This window comes from Dipodomys merriami, unplaced genomic scaffold (assembly GCF_024711535.1).
Source record: "Dipodomys merriami isolate MVZ:Mamm:240054 unplaced genomic scaffold, mDipMer1.0.p SCAF_14, whole genome shotgun sequence".
Taxonomy (NCBI): domain Eukaryota; kingdom Metazoa; phylum Chordata; class Mammalia; order Rodentia; family Heteromyidae; genus Dipodomys; species Dipodomys merriami.
In genome coordinates, this window is record NW_027202715.1 from 38,358,795 (window position 1) to 38,383,668 (window position 24,874).

General features: G+C 43.6%; 1 protein-coding gene across 2 annotated transcripts in view; it reads right to left on the reverse strand.

The window, feature by feature from the left end:
• LOC138826165 (delta-1-pyrroline-5-carboxylate synthase) overlaps window positions 1-23,494 on the reverse strand; it is a 42,038-nt gene extending 18,544 nt beyond the window's left edge. The window contains exons 1-7 of one of the 2 annotated variants that reach the window (XM_070021299.1): window positions 23,358-23,494; window positions 18,116-18,228; window positions 11,458-11,672; window positions 8,515-8,664; window positions 8,320-8,424; window positions 4,191-4,343; window positions 3,683-3,773 (exon numbers count right to left, since the gene is read on the reverse strand). In XM_070021299.1, coding sequence (XP_069877400.1) covers window positions 3,683-3,773; window positions 4,191-4,343; window positions 8,320-8,424; window positions 8,515-8,664; window positions 11,458-11,672; window positions 18,116-18,200 — 799 coding nt within the window. In that variant the 5' untranslated portion in view covers window positions 18,201-18,228; window positions 23,358-23,494. Of the gene's footprint in view, window positions 1-3,682; window positions 3,774-4,184; window positions 4,344-8,319; window positions 8,425-8,514; window positions 8,665-11,457; window positions 11,673-18,115; window positions 18,229-23,357 lie in introns of both variants that reach the window. The other variant, XM_070021298.1, reaches the window with a different exon arrangement.
• Window positions 23,495-24,874: the final 1,380 nt, after the last annotated feature.

Below are 24,874 nucleotides of genomic sequence, written 5' to 3' on the forward strand. Positions count from 1 at the left end.
GTGCCACCACCTGCTTAACCAGAGAGGATAACAAGGATTCAGGAGTCATACTATGAAGCAGCTCCAGGACTCATCTGCTCACAAGCTCTTAGATCCTTTCCCAGCCTCTGAGCATAGCCATATCCTTGGCATGGAATTTATTAACCTGCTCAGAGTCCACTGTAAAATGCCCTCACCTCTACCACTGCTACTTTACTGTAAGTATATAACTGAAGGGGGGGGGGGGCTACTGTAGAAATGGCACAGAAGTAGTATGCCATTTAGTGAGACTGTTTCAGAGCAGGATAACATGTGAAACAGGTACTCATTAACTCTCACCATACCCTTTGAAACAGGCACTGATTTATACTCCCCATTTTATGAGTCAGTTGTGGAAGCGGGGCTGAGTCAGCAGGAAAGCTCATGACTCTTGGCATTCAGTCTGGATTTATCACCATAAAGCACATGTCCATTATGTAACTGAGCCAAGGAAAATGGATGTATACAATGCAAAGTTACAAAGCCTCACAATTTCACTTGACAGAAAGAGTAAAGACCTTAGAAGGGGAAAGGAAGAGAGAGAGAAGTCTGGAAAAAATGGGAGTCAAATCAAGACCTGAGGGAGGCCCAGGCAGGGAGGCACCGTCTGTGGCTGAAGGTCTTGTTAGGGGATGTCTTTGGTTGTAAATCACCACTTTTTCTTTATTACAGTATTGAACAGGGGGAAATATATATGGAAATCATGTCCACTATAAAACAAAGTAGAGCAAACTTTGAGCCTGTCACAAGCACAGGAAAAGGAAGACTAAACTACCCATAGCCTCTGTCTAGCTCAACTAGTATTCCACAGCTCCTCAGGATTTTGAGCTGATTTCTTCCCAGAAGGTACAGTCCTGTAAGCTGACAGGCTTGGACTGAGCAGCTATCTGCCTGATCTCCTTTGCAGCAGCCTCTTAACCCCACAACAGCAATTCAAAATTTAGATACTCTTCCAAGAATCAATATTTGGTAGATGACTAAAAAATCAACAGTTAATAGCCCAAGAATGCCAGTGATAAATTCTGGTGTTTAAAGCTGCAATCAGTAGAGCCTAGTTGCAATTGGGTTGTGAACAATGACTTTACAAACTCCTGTCCTTTACCTGCCCAGGCAGTGTAGGAGAAATAAAAGGTAGTTTTTCTATGAATTTGGATACACTATTTAAGTGATCTGAACTTAATTTTTAATGTCTTCATTTGTGAAACTGGACTTAACTATATGCTTTGTAGGGTTACTAGCAAGACTGAATAAACTAACAGCACCTAGCGCATACTATTTGCATGCAGAAGAAATTTGATAAACACCTGCCAATTAATCAACATACCTTCTTTTCCAGGCTGGCTCATACTCAACTTAGCTGTTCCTATCCCGAGTCATCAAATTTCAGGGGGTAAACCAAGTACCAAGGGTTCTCATAGGTAAAGATGCAGACATACAGAAAGGGTATCTGACTGGCTACAGAGCAGAGACAGATGAATTTACCTGTACCTAGCTCCTTCCTCACAGATCTCTGTTATACTACAGTATAAAATGGAAAACAAACAAGTCCTGCCTACAATGTTAACCTGCCTTGGGTGTGGGTTGGAAATTAAGCAAGGGTTTTCTGACCTCTTACTCTTAGGAGGGTAATGAAGAATTAGGAATCCTAGATGTTTGGTCTATTTTGGCCAAAACTAATTTTTAATGGGTATGTCAAAATGCAGATTGGGAACACATTAAGAAGGTGAGGAAACTGAAAATCAAACTGGAGCCAAGAGGAAGGGAACTGCAAAGAATAGAGTAGTAGCTAAGGGTGGTTGTTGGGATGGGGGTGGGGGGAGGGAGATGGGAAGGGATGGGAAGGGGAAACAAAGGAGGAGGCAACAATGCTTGATAAGAAATATACTCATTACCTTGCCCTTGTAATTGTAACCCCTCTGTATGGTATTTTCACAGTAAAAAAAAAAAAAAAAAAAGAAAAGGGTGGTGGCTATGAAGACTATTAGTTTTTTCCATAGTGGTTCTAAGTTAAAATTAGCTGTCCCATGATTTACATTAAAAAACTTTGATTTACAAGCTGGGTGCCAGTGGCTCACACCTGTAATCCTAGCTACTCAGGAGGCTGAGTTCTGAGGATCATGGGTTCAAGGCCAGCCTGGGCAGGAAAATCTGTGAGACTCTTATCTCCAATAAACCACTCAGAAAACCAGAAGTGGAGCTGTGACTCAAGTGGTAGAGCACTCGCCTTGAGCTGAAGAGTTGAGGGACAGCGCCCAGGATCAGAGTTCAAGCCCTACCGACAAAAAACAAAAACAAACAAAAAAACCACAAAAAAAAAAAACCTTGATTTACAGAAGTACCAATTTCTTTCTCATTAGGATGCCTACAATACAAAAAAGCAGATAACAACAACTGTTGACAGGGATGGTAAGACTCTTATACACTTCTAATGGAAATGTAAAATGGTGCTGTGACAAATGTGGTAGCTCCAAAGAAGGCTTTGTAGACACAGTTGCCATATGAATCAAGAATTCTATTTTCTCTTCTTGAAGTGCTGGAGGTAGAACTCAAGACTTGTGCATAATAGGCAAGTATTCTACTGAGCTTTACCCCCAGCCCAATTCTCTTCAATGAAATAAAAACATGCTTGCCCCTAATTACATGAATGCATTATTCCTAACAGCACAAATTTCCACCAATAGTTGAATGTATAAGCAAAATGTATCATATCCATAGTGGAATATTATTTACCAATAAAAGGAAATGGAGGGAATGGGTGAATGGAGGAGGGATGGGTAAAAATGTTAAAAGAGGTGATGTTGATGAAGATATATTATCTTCATAAACTGTTTTGTTAAATAGTAACTCCTTTGTACGAGTACTTGAAGATAATTTAAAAAATTTAAAAGAGGGGCTGGGAAGGTGGCTCAGTGGTAGAATGCTCGCTTTGCATGCATAAGGCCCTGGGTTCGATTCCTCAGCACCACATAAGCAGAAAAAGCTGGAAGTGGGTGCTGTGGCTCAAGTGGTAGAGCGCTAGCCTTAAGCTGAAGAGAAAGAGCTGAGGGACAGCTTCCAGGCCCAAGTCAGGCCCCACGACTGACCAAAAAAAAAAAAAAAAAAATTAAAAGAAATGAAGCATTGATGTCTACTATAAATGTGAATGAACCTTGAAAACTACACTAAATGAAAGAAGGCAGTTACACAGTGTGCAGTTCATTTATACAGTGTCAGGGAACAGGAAAATCCATAGGAAGAGAGACTGTGCACTGTCTAACGTTGGGGAGTTGGTAAAAGCTGGGAACATCAGTTAATGGGGTGTGAGATTCCTTGTTGGCATGATATTAACATTCCATAACTGATTGCTGGGATGGCTGCATGAGTGTGTAAATACACTAAAGATTGCTGAACTGTACATTTGAAATAGGTGAGTTGTATAGCAAGTGGATTCTGTTTTTGTAAAGCTGGTATAAAATCTCAAAAGCACCTGGAAATAGTATTTCAGCCTTCAAATTGCATCTTCCAGACTTGACCCACCCTCTTCGAGTCACAAAAACTCTTTGTTAGACTATATGACTCAGAAAGTAACTGTTGTTAAAAAAAAAAAAAAAGGTGAAAGGCCTCAGACAAGGAGGGACACTCATGTATTCACACAGGAAGATAAAAGGAAGGTATGACTTTGTACCTTCTACATCTGAAAGGACAATCAAGAGGTCAGTTTTCATTTCCACAGCCAGACGGGCAGCCAGGCTATCATTATCTTTAACACTAATTACCTAGAATGCAGGGAAAAAAGCAGCAAGTGAGTGAGTTATGCAGTCCAAAAGAAGTTCCCAGAACCATCCCAAGAGGTTGGCAGGCAAAACCAATGACCCTGAGGAGGTGGATGACAGCTCCCACCCTTCTGCCTGAAAAACTTACAATACTTACTGGCAACCCCAATTCCAGACATGCAGCCTTCTATCCACTGGCACACAAGCCATGCTCACAGTGCAGCCTAAGACACTGCCTCACCCAGTGAGTGAAATTCCCCAATCTCAGAAGAGCTCCTATAGGGACAGCTCTGTGATGCCTCTTCTCTCCTAATTCCGCCACCTTGCTCATGCCAAACTAGCAGTGTTAGTACATGCAGCGCAGTATGCATTAGTATTGCCAGCATGCTCAACCCTTAAGAATACTTTACCCACATTTACCCCCTGCAGATCACTGTTGGGCTCGGCCGGTGGTACAACAGCATCATTGGTGTTGACAATGGGGACAATGTTCATCCGGAGGAGTTCATGAAGTGTCCCATTGAGATTCCGGCGCTTCTGCTCATCATGGAAATCTAAGTTGGTCACTAAAATCTAAAAGGATTAAAAAAATACAAAATGTAGTAAGGATGAAATGTAATGAGCCTAATGAACTTCCTACAAATAACATATAAGATGCTCATAACCGGGGAGACAAACTTCAGACTTTTGGACTCCACACAGACTGGAATGAAACATATTTTCAGAGCTGGGTGCTGATGGCTCACACCTGTAATCCCAGCTACTCAGAAGGCTGAGATCTGAGGACTGCAGTTCAAAGCCAGCCCAGGCAGGCAAGTCTGTGAGACTCTTATCTCCAATTAACCACCAGAAAACTGGAAGTGGCAAGGTGGCTCAAAGGGGTAGAGTAGAAGAGCTCAGTACCTAGCCAGAGTTCAAGTCCACGACCGACAACAAAACAAAACCCAGAAAACTCCTGATGCTTATCCAGTTCTTTCAGGCCTTCTGCCCCTCTTCCCCACCAAGTTACAATTATCTGGAAGATTTATTTATGGATGTTATCAAATCTCACCCACTTAACAAAACTAGGAAAACTGATATGTCTTTAAAGGGACACCGAGAGGATTAGTGACTGTCTAGTAATTTGAAAAATATTTCTGTATCTATCCATAGTAAACACTTGTATATCTGATGAATGAGTGAATGAACAGTTTTGGCCTTCATGGAAAAGTGCATTAGACAACATGGAGTAGCACTATTTTATCAATGTTCCTGCTCTGAAGCAGAGCATTATGCTTTGGAAGAACTGTTTGAGGATGTGGAATTCTAAAAGTGAGCCTTTAGCCACAAGCTGAGGGAGGAGCTGATTAGAAGGTATGTTTTCTAGCTTGAATCAGAGTTTTAGGAAAAGTTTAACAGGAGAGGATAGCAAGAAACAAAATGGTAGTAAATCCTGAAGCTCAAGAACAACTGTTCATTGGTGTTTAAGAAAAAGGGCCTTGCTATAATGTAGCAGCTGAAGTAGCAAAGACCTGAGTGATTTGACAGGAAGAAGGGTATTGAAACATTCAGAGCAGGGATGGTTAAGTCCTATTCTAGAGTTGGGGTGATGAGAATAAAGTGTTAACATGACTGGGGGAAATAATTCACTAATTGGACAAAAAATTTGCTGAGTTCCTTTGAAATGCCAGCCCTGTGCCAGCTGCTGATTTGGGAAATGATGGAATGCAGCATATTATTTTATAAGGAAAGATCATGAGCTACTTTCTAGAAAGGTTTAGCTCCATAGGAAACGGGATCGAGTCAAAGCTGAGCATACAGATTTCAGTCATGTGGTGTACAACCAGACAATGAATATAGTATGTAGGTGAGAGAGGCAAGCAGAAATCTAAAGATCTAGTCTGTCACTAGAACAGTTTCATAAACAGGGGCTAAGGATCTCACTCCAAAGGCAGATGAGAAATTTGTGCCCGGACTAGGCCAACCAGCTGAGATGCAAATCAGTTTGGGTCCTTTTAAAATTTTCAAACAGCCAACCATTGGTGGCTCACCTCTGTAATCCCAGCTACTCAGGAGGCTGAGAGCTGAGGATATCAGTTCAAAGCCGGCCTGGGCAGGAAAGTCCATGAGACTCTTATCTCCAATTAACCACCAGAAAACCAGAAGTGGTGCTGTGGCTCAAGTCGTAGAGCACTCACCCTGAGCTGAAGAGCAGAGGGACAGCGCCCAGGCCCGGAGTTCAAGCCCCACCACTGACAACAACAACAATAACAACAACAAAACTTCCAACAGTTGTACAACTTATCAATTTATGTGTACAATGTAGTTTCGCTTCTAAGAAGCAGAAATAAGTTACTGTACTTAAGTCTCAGCTTGAGGGGGTGGAGGGGAACTTGAGTAGTTTTCAAAAGCTAGTGATAATAGTCATCTATACAAGTCCACTAAAGAAAACATGGGGCCATAGGATAAGGTGCAAAGAGCGAAGGCTGATAAGAAGATGATGGCAGGAGAGGAAGGGCAAAGCAGGGGAGCAGGGGCCCCAGGCACTGGTGCTTGCTGGCAACTGGAGGGAACAGAGCTCTTTCTACCTTGGTATTAGTGCAAACACTAGCTGATATGCACTGGCATTTAGTGCTATGGTCAATTCAAACAGCATAACAAACACTCTCAAAAAGCATCAATCCTGGCAGGAGGGCTGTGGGGGGGGGGGGAGGTATTAAAAATGCATAGCTCCTGGATCTAAGTTCCCACACTTGACTTTAGGCACATAAAAAAAACAAAACATAACAACAAAAACTCAAAGTGTCACTGGATTGTGGAGAAGAGAGAGTTGTATTTATTTATTTTTTTGTCGGTCGTGGGACTTGAACTCTGGGCCTGAGCACTGTCCCTGCATTCTTCAGCTCAAACCAAGCGCTCTACCACTTGAGCTACAGAGCCACTTCCAGTTTTCTGGTGGTTTATTGGAGATATGAGTCTCACGGTCTTTCCTGCCTGGGCTGGCTTTGAACCTCGATCCTCAGCTCTCAGCCTCATGAGTAGCTAGGATTACAGGCGTGAGCCACCAGCACCCAGCTTCTATTGTATTTATACTAACACTACCACCAACAAATAACACTAGGATTATAACCTTAAGTGACAAAGAGACAAACCCAGGCCTTTCTATTACTAGACATTGAAGGTGACAACTGTGAAAATGATGGAGAACCAGAAAAACAACATGAAAGGAAGACATGAAACTTGAAACAATCAAGAGTGGTAGCAGAAGCTTGTAATCCTGGCTACTTGAGAAGACGCTATTCAAGGCCAGCTGGGAATAGAAATTCAAACTCTGTCTCAACTAGTGGCTGGGTGCAGTGGAGTGTTCCTGTAATTCCAGAGATATAAGGAAGCACAAGTAGAAAGATCAAAGCCAGGGAAAACAGGACATAAAAGGATATTACCTCAAAAGAGGCTGGAGAAGTAGGCTCAGTGGTAGAGCCTACCTAACAAGTATAACCCCCAAGTTCAGCCTCTTGTACTGTCTTCTCCCAAATCCTGCCTCCCCCCAAGAGAAAATAAAACCCCAAATGAGAATCAATGTATATAGAACAATTTTGCCTATGTAAAATAACATCTGACCAGAGTACAAAAAGCATAAGGGCTTGAAAATAACCCAGGGAGTAAAGATTGTTTTTCTAGTTGTGCTATGAAGTGACTTCTGTGTGGATGTAAGTATATACCTCAACAGCCGAAAAAAATACAGTTGAAAACATTTCAGGAAATTTAATAATGAAATAATGTAGAAATAAAGTTTGAGGTAATCACACAAGATTTCTAAGTGCCATGAGAACTGGAATCTTGTCTAGTTGGTTTACCACAGTATCCCCCATGCTCACAGACTGGTTGGTATACTACAGGTGCCCAATAAATGTTTCCCTTACGAATGAAAGGCCAACTAACAATTAGCATTTCTCTTTCCAAAGCTTAACAAGTACCTACTATAAAATACAACCAGGTGTCAAGAGAAGCAAGTTACCTGAAATCAAAAAGGCCAGCAAAATGAACGACTGACTTTTTTATTTTTTTTTGTCAATTGTGGGCCTTGAACTCTGGGCCTGATAGCTGTCCCTCAGCTCTTCAACTCAAGGTAAGCACTCTACCACTTGAGCTACAGCACCAGTTTTCTGGTGGCTTATTGGAGATGAGTCTGGCCTTTTTTGCCTGGGCTGGCTTTGAATTATGATCCTCAGATCTCAGCCTCCTGAGTAGCTAGGATTACAGGCGTGAGCCACCAGCACCCAGTGACATCTGACTTTCTATGGTCAGCAGCTAAACACTTGCTACTAGGTACTGTCCTGAATACTTTTCATATATTTTCTCATTGAGTGCTTCCAAAAACTCAGCAGGCACCAATATTCTCATTTTTCAGATCAGGAAAACACTTAGAAGACACCTCATGTGTTAGGGAGTGATAAGGCTGAGACTATTATATCCTGTCATGGGGCTATAGACCTCTGTTTATAAGCCTCTTGTTTCACAAGACTCTCTCTCACAGGTCCTATGCCCTCAGGGATACCCATTCTCTTACCTGGGCAGCACAGATGCTGTACTGGGTAAACATGGCTTCGTACAAGGCCATCAGCCCACTCTGTCCGGCGGCAGCACAGGCTCGAGCCTCCAAGACTGGAATTGCCTGTAATCCACCAATCAGATAAAGTGTGGTTGGGAAAGGGAAGAAGACGCAAGGATAGCTCTGTCCCAGGGTTGGGAAAACAGCGCTCACCATCTCTTTCAGTTGGTTCTGTCCTGAATGCAGAGCCTGTCGCACACTTTGAGACAGAAGGATCTCATGGCGTAAGCGCTGCTTGCCAAAGGCAACAGCTCCACTAGTCACAAGTATCATCTCTCGGCCCTGATTCTGCAGCACTGATACCTGGCATCAAGACAGGGGAAGGTTAGAGCATCTGCCCCAAGTCCACATTCCAGTGTACCACCCTCCCCAATGCACTACAAGTCACTGTACCATCTCCTTCCTCTCTAGGTAGGAGGATGACAATGGGTTGATGTTCAAATTGTTGCATCTACATCCAGGGGAAGCCACAGGCCAGTGCCTGAGCCCATCTTAGATGCCTGGGACAAGGAGGCTGACTGTGTATCAAGCACTGCTCTGACTGCTAGAGCCTTTCCATCAGGCCTGCAGCAGCCCTAGCAGAAGAGCTGGTGACCTAAGCAAACCTTTACCATGTTTCTCCTATGCTAAAATTGTTCATCTGTTTTGAGATGGAAGGCCAACTGCTCTACTTGGCTCCAGAGCCTGGCCTACACAAATGATCCGCTTTATTTTCCATTCTCCCTGATGAGCACCACTGCTCTGCAGCTCAAGTCCTTGGCCTCTGTGTGCCTTCCACCTGGAATCCATCCTAGTGCCTGTCTGTCCCTTCCCTAGAACACCAGAAGCTCAGGGGCACCAGTCACACTGTGCACCTGGACCCTTATTGCTCTGTTGCCCAGGCTGAGTCCCTTGTAGGAAGGCCTAAGAATAACCATATTCTCATTAGACTTTCCCGTCTCTGGAGCTGTCAGCCACTGTCATTTGGGTTCACTCACTTGGATCTTTACTGCCTTGAAAAACCACTTTCCTGTTTTAAGAGTGTCTGGCTTCCCAGGACAGTGACAACAGTTAAGAGTTCAGTTATGTCCCTCCCAATGTCTCCTTGCCATGCTTTGAATGTGTTGGAACTTTTATGCAACAGTGTTGGGATGGGGGCTTAGTGGGAGGTGCTCATGAATGATTAATACATTATAAAAGAGCTTGATTGGCCTTTATACCATTTAGCAAGAAGGCCCTTACCAGATGTGGCCTCTCAATCTTATACTTCTCAGCTTCCAGAACTACTAGCCAAATACATTTCTGACATTATAAACAGCCAAATTGGTATGTTGTTATAGCAGCATGAAATGCACTCATCTACTCCGTAGAAAATATTTACCGAATGACCCAATGGACTCAATCATGAAAGAAGATTTGATAAGGTCTTCTTCCATCAAGTTCAGGTGAGCAGTTCCCTAATACTAACTCATCAGCAATTTTGCCTCTTAATTGTTAAATTTTGTGTATTAATAAAATGCTTTGTTGAGGGGCAACTTGTTTATTTTCTTTTTATACAATGTATTTCACTGTTGTTTTAGAGGTGATATACAGTGGGGTCACCTTTACATACACCTGGAAATAAGTAAAGGCAATGACATACAAAGGGGTTACAGTTACATCAGTCAGGTAATGAGTACATTTCTTTTTGGACAATGTCAGTCCTTTCCTCCCTCTCTCCAAATTTGTCTTTTAAAAACTAAATGTATGATTATCGAGGATAAAGCTGAGTTACAGTTGTCATGGAAAAACTTCAGCTCATTTCTGGGTACTCATCTCTGATTACAAATCAGAATAACCTGGAAAACTAACCTTAAAAAAAATGGAATTTAGGGGCTGGGAAGGTGGCTCAGTGGTAGAGCGCATGCCTTGAGCTGAAGAGCTGAGGGACAGCGCCCAGGCCCAGAGTTCAGGCCCCATGACCGGACCCCCCCCCCCCAAAAAAAAAAAATGGAATTTGAACCTTAGGATCTTTTTTTTTTTTTTTTTTTTTGCCAGTCCTGGGGCTTCAACTCAAGGCCTGGGCACTGTCTCTGAGCTTCTTTTGCTCAAAGCTAGTACTCTACCACTTGAGCAACAGTGCCACTTCCAGCCTTTTCTGTTTATGTGGTACTGAGGAATTGGACCCAGGGCTTCATGCATGCTAGGCAAGCACTTTACCACTAAGCCACAATCCCAGCCAAACTTTAGGATCTTGTGTCCACTAGGTAGTCACTCTACCACTTGAGCCATACCTCCCATTCTTTTAGCTTATGTTATGTTATTTTTGAATAGGGTCTTAACTTTATGGCCAGGCCAGACTGGACCATGATCCTCCTATTTATACTTCCAGTACAGAAGAGATGACTGGTTAAGATGGGGGTGTTGTAAACTTTTTGTCTGAACTAGCCTTGAGCTGCAGTTCTCCTAGTCTCTGCTTTCCAAGTAGCTAGGGATTGGAAGTGTGATCCACTGCACCTGACCTCACTTTACAAACACAGACAGTTGAATCCATCCCAAATATTTGAAATGGCTGGATGTGAAGCTCAGGCACCTCCAGTTTCACAGATGATTTTAATGCACAGCATGGCTTAAGAATCAATGGCGAGGGCTGGGAAGGTGGCTCAGTGGTAGAGCACTTGCCTCACATGCATGAGGCCCTGGGTTCGATTCCTCAGTACCACATAAGCAGAAAAAGCTGGAAGTGGCCCTGTGGCTCAAGTGGTAGAGTGCTAGCCTTGAGCTGAAGAGCTGAGGGACAGCACCCAAGCCCAGAGCTCAGGCCCCACAACCAACCAAAAAAAAAAAGAATTAATGGCAAAAAAGGGCCTGTCCAGCAAACAGTGTCATGAAAAAGAACTGCAGACACACAGATCCTATCAGCAAGAAGTCTGAGGGATGAACAGCCTGGCACCAGCTCTACTGCTTGACATCACTTTCTACTGCCATGGGACGCAGTCTCTCCCTGTATTCACATGGGAAGAGGTTTTCTAATTAAGTTAAAGCTATTGCACTCAAATCAAGATTTTTTTTTTACAAGTTGACAACAGGAAATCCCATTTCATGAAGCTCATCAGAATTTCTCATCTTGGCAATTACCTGCTCAACAATAGAGGCCAGACGCCCCAGAGCCAGGCCACACTCATCCCCTCGGGTCACCACGGCACTGCCCAGTTTCACCACGATTCTCTTGGCATGCTTCAGCTCACTGCGGTGGGCAAAGGATTTGCCATGCGTACGACTGAGGGGTACCGTGATAAAGGGGATGTTGCTCCAAGAACGGACATGTGTGACAGCGGGAGGCTGGACACGATCTGTATTCCCCAAAGCCAAATAAAAGAAAGAAAAAAGAGACTATAGTTTCCAGTGAAATTCTGAATTCACAGTATCAGCCATCCACCAAAAATAGCTTTACATCATTACCTGAGTGAAACCAGTATATCAAACTATACCTAAGTTAGGCATGGTGGTACATGTCTATAATCACAGCACTTAGGAACATGAGGCAGAAGGACCAGGAGTTCAAGATACCATGTCTCAAAAAAGAGCCAGTGCTGGTGGCTCATGCCTATAATCTTAGCTACTCAGGAGGCTGAGATCTGAGGATCATGGTTCAAAACCAACTTCGGCAGATAGGTTCTTGTGAGTAGTTAGAAATTAACTACTCACCAGCCAGAAGTGGCACTGTGGCTCAAGTGGTAGAGCACTAGCCTTAAGCACAAAGAGGCTCAGGGATAGCACCCAGGCCCTGAGTTCAAGCCCCACAACTGACACACACACACAAAATCCTCCAAACTATACCTATCCAAACATGGTGGTACACACCTGTAACGCCAGTTCTCTAGAGACTGAGGCAGAAAGATCTCAAGTTTGTGGCCAGCATGAGCTACATAGTGATACCCTTTCTCAGAACAAAAATGAAACAGACAAAAAACCTGAACTATATGTAGCATGCTCTCATTCTACTTCTATTCAGAGTCCCATCCAGAACCCTGTCACAGGCACATTCAAACACAGTGGTAATGAGTATAAATAAAATAATCTTTTCTGAAAACATACTGGTAAAATACAAGATTTTAAAGTGTCCAGTTTTCTCATGCCACATTCCATGTTTAAAATATATTCTAGAAGCCAGGTGCTGGTGGCTCACATCTGTAATCCTAGCTACTCAGGAGGCTGAGATCTGAGGATCTCAGTTCAAAGCCAGCCCAGGCGGCAAAGTCTAAAACTCTTATACCAATTAATCACTAAAAAGCTGCAAGTAAAGCTGTGGCTCTAGTGGTAGAGCCCTAGTCTTGAGAACAAAAGCTCAGGGATAGTGCCCAGGCCCTGAGTTCAAGCCTCAGGATGGACATAAAAAAAAAAAAATCTGACCTTATTCACAATAAGTTTGCCATCTAGCTCCTGGTACCCTGTTGCTCAGACAAGGAGAACCCATGATCACATGGGGCCCTGGCATCCTTGCTACATCCACAGGTGCACTGTCCCCTTGCTAGGGGAAGTTGTCTGGGCTTCCCTCTTCACTACCTTAGTTAAGTACTTCAGTCTTCAGGGATACCATCCTAAACAATGTGCACACCTAAGCCTAGTTTCAAAGTTGTACACATGCAGGTTTGGTCTCTGTAACTTTATAGGTGAAGAGACTCCCTTGGGTTTGGCCCTGTGATCCTCAGTAGTACTTGCAGAAGTCAGTGCAGAACTAAGATGAATCTCTTTGGAAGCTGTTAGGACGACACCTGCTAGCCATGTGCCTCTGATGGCCACTGCAGGGCCTGTCTTGTTCTACAGAAGGGTATGGGCAGACAGTGCCAGCTTCCAAGTCCAGGTGATCAAATGGCAGAAGCCAATCAGGACCCGTAGCCTGGCTAGCATGAATGAGAGGGGTTACTCACAGTCTGTATCAGAAGAGGGTGTTGGCTCAGAGCCCAGCAGCTGCGGGTCATTTTGACTGCAGACAATTGGGTCACAGCATATTAGAACTGACAAAGTTCAAGAGGAGGTCACAACTATCAGCAAGGTTCCAAGTGGATGAAAAAGTCCAGGGGGGCTGGGGGGGTGGGAGATGGGAAGGGGAAACAAAGGGGGAGGCAACAATGCTTGATAAGAAATGTACTCATTACCTTGCCCTTGTAATTGTAACCCCTCTGTACGGTATTTTCACAATTAAAAAAAGAAAAAGTAAAGTCCAGTAGGTCCTAGTATTAAGGAGTGCAGGAATTTGGGGAGTTGGTTGGCAGTGCCATTTACTTTCCCAGACTGGCTCTATCTTTCTTGGGAACATCCTTTATGTTCTATAGTGTATGAGGCTTTTTACAGTTAGCACTGAGGACTGTTATGGCTTGGACCTGACACGTGCTAAAAGGTTGGTGGCCAGGCTGTGGTGTCACTGGGAGGCAGCGTAACCTTGCAAAGGTAGGCAACCTTCATCTGGCCCACAGACCCTATAAGGCCCATGGAATCATGGGGTACAATGTAATGCTTTTCACTAGCTGCCTGTATATCTGCCTCTACGGTTAACTTTGTGTGACCTGTAATGATGTTATAAACATTCAAATGGTGCTCAGTACTGGTGTTTCATGCTTGTAATCTCAGTTACACAGGAAGTTGAGATCTACAGTATCTTAGTTCAAAGGGAGGATGAGCAGAAAATAACCAGCAAAAAGCTGGGTTAGAGGCTGGCTCAAGTGGTAGAGTACCAGCTGAGCAAACAAGCTGGATGACAGCAAGGCATTAAGTTCAAAACCCCAGTGACACACAATAATATTTTTTGAAAAAAATATACATACTTTAAAAAAATTCTAATGGCCCTTACCAGAGAAAAAAGGTCCCCATCCATGCTTTAGGTGGTGGGAGCTAGTGGGAGGAAGTTGATGTCATGGGGGGTGTACCCACGAAGAGCATAGTAGGACTCCAGCTCCTCTTCTCTCTCTTTGCTTCCTGGCCACCACGATACAAACAGTTCCTTGCTCACACACTTCCACCATGGCAAGTTACCTCACCACAGGCCCAAGGGCATCAGGGCCAGGAGACTATAAACAGAAACCTTAGAAACCTTTCCATACTTTAACTGATTTTTCTCAGGTATTTTGTCACAGTGATAAGAAGCTGACTGATACAAGGAAAATCTACAACATCTGCATGAACAATCAGGCTCTAAGTCCCTAAGTCAATCTTTTTCTCTAGTAGGTCTGAGGAGATAATAAGTGTGGAGGGGTGGGAAGATGGTTATCCATACTCTTCAAAAGTGCTATGGGTTATACGTCAGTAAAGTCCTTTATCTCACCAGGATCAGTAATCAATGAAGCTGTCTTTGAAGCCACAAGAAGGGACCTAGCATGACTTCCCTCCCATGTTGTTGTTTTTTTCTATATACCTTTTCACTTTGCCTACCTTATTTTCTGCTCCTCTGCTCAGTATGTCCAGTGAATATTAAAAACACACACACTACAGAAATCATATATGGTATATATACTGTATTAGTCCTAGATAGCATAGCTACATATAACTCAGTATCTCTATCTGCTCACTTGCTACCTTATCTACTCCATAAGGTCGTTATGAGAGAAGGAGCAAGTTAATGAATAAGCAGGAATTGGCACAAAGTAAACACTCAACATTAGCTGGGATTCTAAGAACATGTTAGCCATCATTATCATCACTGTTTGGAGACACAGTGTCTCCCTAGAGGCTCAAGTACTGACGCCTTGGTACCCCGCTGGTAGCACAACTGAGAGGTTATTCTTCCACAGGGTATTAACTTCACTACAGGATTTATCTGCCGGGTGCCAGTGGCTCATGCCTGTAATCCTAACTACTAAGAAGGCTGAGAGCTGAGGATCACGGTTCAAACCCAGTCCAGGCAGGAAAGTCTGTGAGACTCTTATCTCCAATAAACCACTAGAAAACCGGAAGTGGTGCTGTGGCTCAAGTGTAGAGCGCTAGCCTTGAGCTAAAGAGCTGAGGGACAGCGCCTAGGCCCAGAGTTCAAGCTCCACGACTGACCAAAAAAAAAGGATTAATCTATTGATGAGTTCATAGCAGAATGGGCTGTTAGCAGGTGGGTCTAGCTGGAGGAAGCTTGGTGGGGACATGCCTTTCAAGGACAAATTTCATCTCTGGCTCCTTTCTCTCTCTTTAATTTCTTGTGGCTATGAGAACAATTTCCCCCCACCATGCCTTTCTTCCATGCCACCTTGCACAGGACTGAAAGCAATGAAGACAGTCACCCATGGGCTGAAACACCCAAACTATATAATCATGAAGTCATTCCTCCTTTAGGACGAGTTTTGTCATAGCAGAGAAGCTTTATGCATTATTATTCCAACATTACCAGATTACAAAATGCCCACAATCGTTTGCAGTTTCTACCATCAACAGGTGGAATCTATTTGGCTACTCCTTTGATCTGGGCTGGCCTGGTGACCTCTTGGACCAGGACAATGAAGCAGAAGCAACACTGCATACATTTTTGGCATAAGACTCAAGAAGCATTGCAACTTCCATTCTTGCTGTTGTTGGGATCCCACAGAACATGTGAAGAAGCCATGGACATCCTTTAGCTTGCAAGGCTGGAGTCCATATGGAACACTGATGAACCAGGATCCCACAAGGGGCCCCCTGGTCCTCAGTAATCAGCGCCAAGCCAGTCTGAGAGCTGACACAAACAACTGCAAGCTAAGCCTGGTCCAAAATGCCAACCCACAGAACTGTGACCTCTCTATACACACACAGTCACTGTTTTAAGTCAGTATTCAATTTTAAGCAATTAAGCTTGTTTTCAAGCTCAAGGAGGTTGGCTCTAGATCCTAAACTTTTAACTCTTCTACTCTTACACCAATATGAAATAAATTTTTCTAGATGATGAAAAGCAACTCATCTTACAGTAAGACCTAGAGATAGACTACTGGTAAGGTTTTAAGCCAGGTGCAAATGGCTCATGCCTGTAATACTAGCTACATAGGAGGCTGAGATCTGAAGATCATGGTTCAAAGCCAGCCCAAATAGACAATTCTGAGAAATTCAACTAACCAGCAAAAATCTGAGAAGTAGAGGTATGGTTCAAGTGGTAGAATTCAAGCCTTGAGAAAGTTGAGCAAGAGTGTGAGGCTCTGAGTTCAAGCATTAGTGCTAGCACACATAAAATAAGTGATATCAAAGAGATGGCCAACTCAAAATATTATGAACAACTCTTCAACAGATGAAGATGAGAAATCTGGTATCCATAGTTCAAAAAATGAAGCTGGGTGCCGGTGGCTCACACCTGTAATCCTAGCTACTCAGGAGGCTGAGATCTGAGGATTGCGAGTCAAAGCCAGCCTGGGCAGGAAAGTCCCTGAGACTCTTAACTCCAATTAGCCACAGAAAACCAGAAGTGGTGGTGTAGTTCAAGTGGTAGAGCGCCTTGAGCTGAAGAGCTGAGGGACAGTGCCCAGGCCCAGAGGTCAAGCCTCACGACTGACAAAAAAAAAAAAAAAGGAACCTAGACCTTAATTTTATACTTCATACAAAACTTAACTCAATGGATATTGAAGTTAAATGTAAAATGTGAAATTATAAAAATTTCAGAGAATAGGAGAAAATCTTCATAACCTAAAAATATATGTACAGATTTCTTAGAGTTAAATGTAAAATGTGAAATTATAAAAATTTCAGAGAATAGGAGAAAATTTTCATAACCTAAAAATATATGTACAGATTTCTTAGAGTTAAATGTAAAATGTGAAATTATAAAAATTTCAGAGAATAGGAGAAAATCTTCATAACCTAAAAATATATGTACAGATTTCTTAGAGTTAAATGTAAAATGTGAAATTATAAAAATTTCAGAGAATAGGAGAAAATCTTCATAACCTAAAAATATATGTACAGATTTCTTAGACTTGATCAAAAAAGTATAATTCATTGAAAGAAAAGCTAATGAGCTGGATGTCATCCAAATTAAAAAAACAACCAACAACAAAAACTTTGCTCTGTGTAAGAACATGTTGAGAGAATGAATGACAAATGAACAAACTGGGAAGAAATATTTGCAGATGTACAAATACTTATATATGCAAATATGTATGAATATCTGCACATATTTGCAAAATACTAATATCTATAAGATATAAAGAATTTCCAAAGTTCAAAAGGAAACACAAAAAAATGCAACTAAAAATGGAGCTTCCTGTCTTCTCTTCCTAATTACAGCTATTACTGGGATTATAGTTGTGTACCACCATTCCTAGCCCTTAACAGAATCTATAATTATCTCAAAATTAAAACACATAATTATATTTTATTTACTATTATTACTACTACTACTATTATTATTATTATTTTGCCAGCCCCGGGACTTGAACTCTGGGTCTGGGTGCTATCCCTGAACCACAGTGCCACTTCCAGTTTTGTTTTGTTTTTTTTTAGTTTATTGGAGCTAAAAGTCTCATAGGGACTTTTTTGCCAGGGCTGGCTTTGAATCAAAATCCTCAGATCTCAGCCTCCTGAGTAGCTACAATTATAGGTATGAGGCACCGGTACCCCGTTATAATTATATTTAAAATGGTAAACAAACAAAAAAGCCCAGCCTATATGAATATTGAGATGAATGACTACAGAGATCACTTTGTTGACAAATATAAATTACTTAGAATATTTCACCACCAGGTAGCCTTGGTTTTGTGCAGTTCTTCCAAACTATATCTCCTCCTACCCCTCTTATAATGTTGAAACATATACTGAACACAAACTTTCCACCCTACTCATCAATGATACATACGACATCTGGAGACTGTGGACTGGACCCAGGGCAGAAGACGTTGACTGAAGGGCTGGAACCTGGAGCAGCAAACTTGACTCAACATGCTGAGATGTGGCCACAAACCCAAGTATCTACAAGAATATATTAAAAAAATTAGCAAGAGGGTGAATATGATCGAGGTCTATTATATACATGTATGGAAATATCTTAATGAAACTCCCCACACTGTACAATTAATGTGCACAAATAAAAATGTGTGAAAAGCAACTAATGGCAAATATCAGACAATTCGTTTTCTTTTCCTCCACTCCCCATTCTCTCAGAGTAAGAATATGATCCTCCTCCTCCAAAATCTAGTGTATTAGAGAAACTGCTACTTCCTCTGTATCGTAGGAGAGAATCAACAAGGCTTCCTTCCAAGGTCCAGTCTTAGTTCTTCTTTTTCTAGTACCCCTTAGTTTTTATATATGCAAACAGCAAACTAAAGACTATGAATATTTTTTGGTTTGAACTAAAGGCTTCATGCTTGCTTGCTGGCTCAGCTGGTACTTTACCATTTGAGCCATGCCTCCAGTTCAAAATATTTTGAATAACTAAAATCTTCAAGCTATGTTTGCAGAGATACTGTCTTCATTATAATACTTCTACTGTAAGGAGTCACCAGCAGATTATCAAGGCAGCAATTTCTTTCTTTTTTTCTGCTACTACATCCCAACAAAACACACAGCTTGCATATGTGAAAAGTCAGCTTGATCTCTGCCAGCCACGAGACCAGGGGCTACTGCCAGTTCCTTCTTCCTGCTGCCCACGGAAACTTAATGCATCCCTGGAAGTGGAAAAGTGTAGGGGAGATTGCTTACGGGCAAGCATCTTAAATGACACTTGAAGACATCCCCTGGAGGTCATGGCCACACATCTCAGCATGGAGGACAAGGTGATTACGGGCACTTTTCCATTCTGGGTCAAACTTGAAAGCTTAGACAAAGAATAATTTTACCACACGCACACACACAGACACACACAGACACACACACTCATGGACTCTTTATACATACACAGAGAATAATTATTTCATATGTTACTGTGCCACAGTGACACAACTGTTTTTACAAGGTAAAAAACAAATAAACAAAACTCCACTATATTTCCTTTGTTTGTGGGCTTCTCTTTAACTTGTACTCTATAAACTGGTGGATATATTTCATTATCTTCTTAAATGTGCCTTGAAAAAGTAGCAATTAGCTCCACAGTACAGAAAAGTAAGGGATGGCATATATTGCTCTATAATTTATAGTATAATTTATACTGCCCAAAGGCACAGAAATGAAGAGAGAACACTATATCCCTACTGTAATACATATGGTACCTGGCACACAATTCCACATGCTAAGTGATGGTTTGTGGATTTCAGTTCTGTAGCACAGTGAAGTATAAAGTCAGCTTCTGGTCTATGTTTGGAGCCCATTATCTATGTTTTGCCACTAAATATATTCTTTTTTTCCCCCAATCAAATGGTAATTTTATTTTAAAAAATAATAATTAGGGGCTGGGAAGATGGCTCAGTGGTAGAGTGATTGCCTTGCATGCATGAGGCCCCGGGTTCAATTCCTTAGCACCTCATAAGCAGAAAAAGCCAGAAGTGGCACTGTGGCTCAAGTGGTAGAGTACTAGCCTTGAGCTGAAGAGCTCAGGTACATGGCCCAGGCCCAGAGTTCAGGCCTCACATCAAACAAACAAACAATCAAACAACAGAACTAAATACATTCTTTAAATAATACCTGCTAAACAATTATCATATGTGAATACTCCAAAATACCTACAAAAAGAGCCAGAAGCCAAGCTCAAATCTGTAATCCTAGTTACTTGGGAGGTAGATATTGAGAGATCATGGTTTACAGCCAATCCAGGTAAAAAGTTCTCTAGACTTCATCTCAATCAATGGCTGAGCACAATAGTACCAATTTGTCATTCCAAACAGAGAAGCACAAGTAGCAGGATCATAGCCTAGGCTGGCCATCGTATAAAGAGAGACCCTACTTCAAAAATACCCAGTGTGAGCCGAGTGGGGGATAGCTCATGCCTGTAATACTAGCTACTCAAGAGGCTCAGCGCTGGGGATTAAGGTTCAAAGCCAGTCTAGGTAGGAAAGTCTGAGAGACTCCTTTTTCTCCAATTAGCCATCCAAATGCTGGAAGTGGAGCTTTGGCTCAAGTGGTAGAATGCCAGCCTTGTGTAAAAAAGCTAATGGACAGTGCCCAGGCCTGAGTTCAAGCCCAGTACTGGCACAAAACCAAAAGAACCAGTGCAAAAAAGGGTCTAGAGGAATAGCTTGAAGTGTATAGCACTTTACTAAGCAGGAATAAGGTTCTTAGTTCAATCCTTGGTACTGCCAATAAAACAAATAAACCGGGTGCTGGTGGTTTACACCTGTAATCCTAGCTACTCAGGAGGCTGAGAGCTGAGGATCACAGTTCAAAGCCAGCTCAGGCAGGAAAGTCCTTGAGACTCACATCTCCAATTAACTACAACAAAACTGGAAGTGACTCAGTGGTTCAAAGTGGTAGAGTACTAGCCTTGAGCAAAAAGAGCTCAGGGATAGCACCTAGACCCTGAGTTCAAGCCTCATGACTGACAAAAAACAAATGAGACAAATAATCAAAGACAGATATACAATTCCTGCCCTCTTCCTATGAAACCTTCCCTAACTATTTTATCCTTCAAGTCTGGATATAGCCAGTTGTCACATTTTGTCTTAAAATATTTGTCAAATATCTGTACACATTCTAACCAGAAAGAAATAACCAGGTTAGCTGGTTAGTTGTTGTTTTTCCCAAGTGGTTTACAAACTTCCTACTGACAGCATTGTGAAATGATGGAGAGCAAGGTCTTTGTCACTGGTCAGACTTAGGCTCATAATCCTACTTGCAAGTGGTGGTGTGTCTTCTGGATACTTTATCTTCCTTGGCTTCCGTTTGTCCTTCGTAAATGAAAGGTAACTACCATAAAGACCCTGAGAGACTATGAGAATTAAGTGACATAAGGCATAGACAGTGCTGGGTACAACAGGTGCTTAATAAATGGGAGTCTCCCCCCTCTCTTTTTTAGGTATAAACATTCTTACAACCTTTTGTTTCCTCCACGATCTGTCACAAGCTGAGGAAGCCAGTAGTCACTGCTGGTTATGACAGCACACGTTATTAGATTTGTCTCTCATCTAAGTGAAATCTCTGAATGCTGAAGGTCCACCACGTTACCTTCTGAAGACTTCCCCTGTTCTACCTGTCTCTCACGGATGTGGCTGAGTCCACTCCTTCATTCCAATTATTCTGCCAATTTTATTAGGCCTGCAAAAAGCAGACTGGTAATCCCCAAGAGCAAAAGGATGTGTGTGTGTGTGTGTGTGTGTGTGTGTGTGTGTGTGTGTGTGTGTCTAATCTTAACATGTTAGTAGGAAGAATCTTAAAGATATTAACATTCTTAGAGTCAATAAGACACTCTTAATTTTTTTTTACCAACTAAACAAAAGATGCATTTAACATAGATTTGTTTTCTGCTCCAAATCTATTTGATATTTTAAAATACCTTCCTGGGGCTGGGAAAGTGGCTCAGTGGTAGAGCGCTTGCCTTGCATGCATGAGGCCCTGGGTTCAATTCCTCAGCACCACATAAGCAAAAAGAAAAAAAGCTGGAAGTGGCGCTGTGGCTCAAGTGGTAGAGTGCTAGCCTTGAGCTGGAGAGCTGAGGGACAGCGCCCAGGCCCAGAGTTCAGGCCCCACGACTGGACCCCAAAAAATAAAAAAAAATACCTTCCTGACCTCTCACTTGAGTATCTCATAAGCATCCATTCCTGCTCCATTCTCACATCCATTTTAAAATTCAGATCTGTAGTATTTCTTATGTGAATTACTAAAATGGCCTCTAAATTACTCTCCTTGTCTCCATGGAATAGCTCAATTTGTGTGTGTGTGTGTGTGTGTGTGTGCAGATACATCCCCAAGAGCAAAAGGGTGTGTGTGTGTGTGTGCAGATACAATCTCAACCGGTGAAAAAGTCACTTGAGGACATTCGTAAAGAAGGGTGTGTGTGTGTGTGTGTGTGTGTGTGTGTGTGCAGATACAATCTCAACCGGTGAAAAAGTCACTTGAGGACATTCGTAAAGAAGGGTGTGTGTGTGTGTGTGTGTGTGTGTGTGTGTGTGTGTGTGTGTGTGTGTGTGTGTGTGTGTGTGTGTGTGTGTGTGTGTGCGCGCGCGTGCGCGCAGATACAATCTCACCAGGTGTGTGTGTGTGTGTGTGTGTGTGCGTGTGTGTGTGTGTGTGTGCAGATACAATCTCAACCGGTGAAAAAGTCACTTGAAGACATTCGTAAAGAAGGGTGTGTGTGTGTGTGTGTGTGTGTGTGTGTGTGTGTGTGTGTGTGTGTGTGTGTGTGTGTGTGTGTGTGTGTGTGTGTGTGCGCGTGCGCGCAGATACAATCTCACCAGGTGTGTGTGTGTGTGTGTGTGTGTGCGCGCGCGCAGATACAATCTCACCAGGTGAAAAAGTCGCCTGAGGACATTTGTTAAGTATCTGTCTACACACTAAACAGACTTTATCTCATTGTTGTAGACCAGAACTGAACTTCAATCCCAACAAACTTCACCCAGAAAACACATGCTCAGTACGTGGTTCAGCCACTTAACACAGCCTCAAGATAAATCTCTCCACCCCAGAGGGCAGGGGATAATGATAGGGAAAGGGGTGAGGCGTGCGGGAGCAGGTAATCTAGCTGGAGTCCTGACCTACCAACCCACACACCATATGCCCAGCTGCACAAGGCAGTGGTGGCTGTGGGGAACCTCAGGAACAGACATGTGGTCCCACATAGCCCGGGTACACCCTCCCCACCGGTGCAAATGCGTTGGAGGCTGGTTCTGGACTCTCCGGCCTTAACCGGACTCACAGAGACTTCATGCCTCCGGCTGAAGTCGAGAGCCACCGGCAGACCCCAGGGCCCCTGAACCCTGGCATATGGAAGGAATGGTGCGGGAGCCCTGCAGAGCGCCCAGGGCCGCCCGGCCACGCCGCCCTCCCTCGGCGGGCGCCCACCCCCACCGCGGACCTGACCCCCGGACCCCTGCACCTGCTGGGGCCGCGCCCCCGCAGCCCGCCGTGGCCAAGCAGCCCAGGGAGGCCGGTGGCCGGGCGCACACAGCCTTCCCGCCGGGCTGGGGAGCGCATCAGCCTCCGCAGAGGTGCAGGCCGCAGTCCCCGCCGCGTACCTGCTCCGCCGCCGCCCTCGACCCGCAGCCTGGCCCGCGCTGTTCTCCCGCTGCTTTGGATGCCGACTCTCTGCTTTTTTTTCTTCCGTCTACGTCCCGCACGGTGGCGTTGCGTCAGCGGCGTTGGAGTAAACGGGAGCCGCGGTGCCTCCGCTGTTGACGTAGAGCGACCGGCCAACCTAGAGCTGCGTCGTGCCAATGGCGTAAACGCTTCCGAGAATGCAGCCCGCGCTCCACGTGGCGGGTCCCACCCCCGCGGGCCCCGCAGACGCCGGGGGGGGGGGGGGGAGGGAGAATAGGGGAGGGGTGGGGCTTTGAGGCACCCACAACGTCCAATCCCCAAGAGGGAACCGATCCCAAGGTGTCCTGGAGCCGCCGCCCTTCCCCACGGACAGAGAAGCTGTCGAGTACCCTCCAGGCTGCTGGTAGGTTGCATCCCGTGTTTGTCCCTGCAGATCGTTTATAACCCGGGAGCACCTCAAAAAAAGGAGGAATCAATTTAGAAAACATCTCCCTCTTGAAAACAGGCTATTTAGAAGGGGGAATTTGGGCACTGTGGTTAGATAATTTCCCACCTTGTTATCTGGAAGTTTCCCCCAAAGGTCTAAGACCAATTCTTTCCATTAAAGTCAGTGGCCAGAATACTGCATTTAAAAAAGTGTGTTGCTGGTGGCTCACACCTGTCATCCTAGCTACTCAGGAGGCTGAGATCTGAGGATCTTGGTTCAAAGCCAGCCTGAGCAGGGAAGGCCTTGAGACTCTTCAATAAACCACTCAGAAAACCAGAAGTGGCGCTGTGGCTCAAGCGGTAGAGCGCTAGCCTTGAGCTTCAGCTCAAGAGCTTTAATGTATGACAACTGGAATTATTTCAACATCTCATGAGGGCATAGGTTTTGGGGTGTTTTTTTTTCTTTTCCCCTCCCTTTTCCTCAGAGGGCAGAGTCCAGAATAGGCACTTTGCATCTGGACTGCATCTGGTTGGAGTTTAATGACAGAAAAGTGCTTTGTGCTTAATTCTGCGCATGACACTTTTTTTTTTCTCATTCATCAAACACTGGCTACTGTTCGCTGTCTTCTCAGTCCTTTCCCTTAAACTTTCATGTGATGGAAACAGCCCTCAATGCAGCAGTCTGGAGGGCTCCATGCTCATAATGCGATTAGGGAGATTAATAAAAAGACCTGTAGGAGTGGACTGGACCTCTCCCACAGCCATGTCAGCCTTGTCAGCCACACCCTGGCTTGTCCTCCTGCCTTCTGTCATGAGATGATAAAGGCACCCTCAACATTTGTCCCAGACCTTCCTGGACTTCCCAGCCTCCACTGCTGTGAGAAATCAATGTGTTGTTTTTAAATGTAACCTTCCTAGTCTTTGGTATTGTTACAGTTGCACAAAATAGAAAGTGAGTTAATCTGCCAGATATTCTCCAAGTATAGAGGAAGCCATTGTCCCCTACCTTAGTTAGCTTCAGACAGATAACATGAGCAAATCATTACAACTTGATAAACACTAGAGAAGG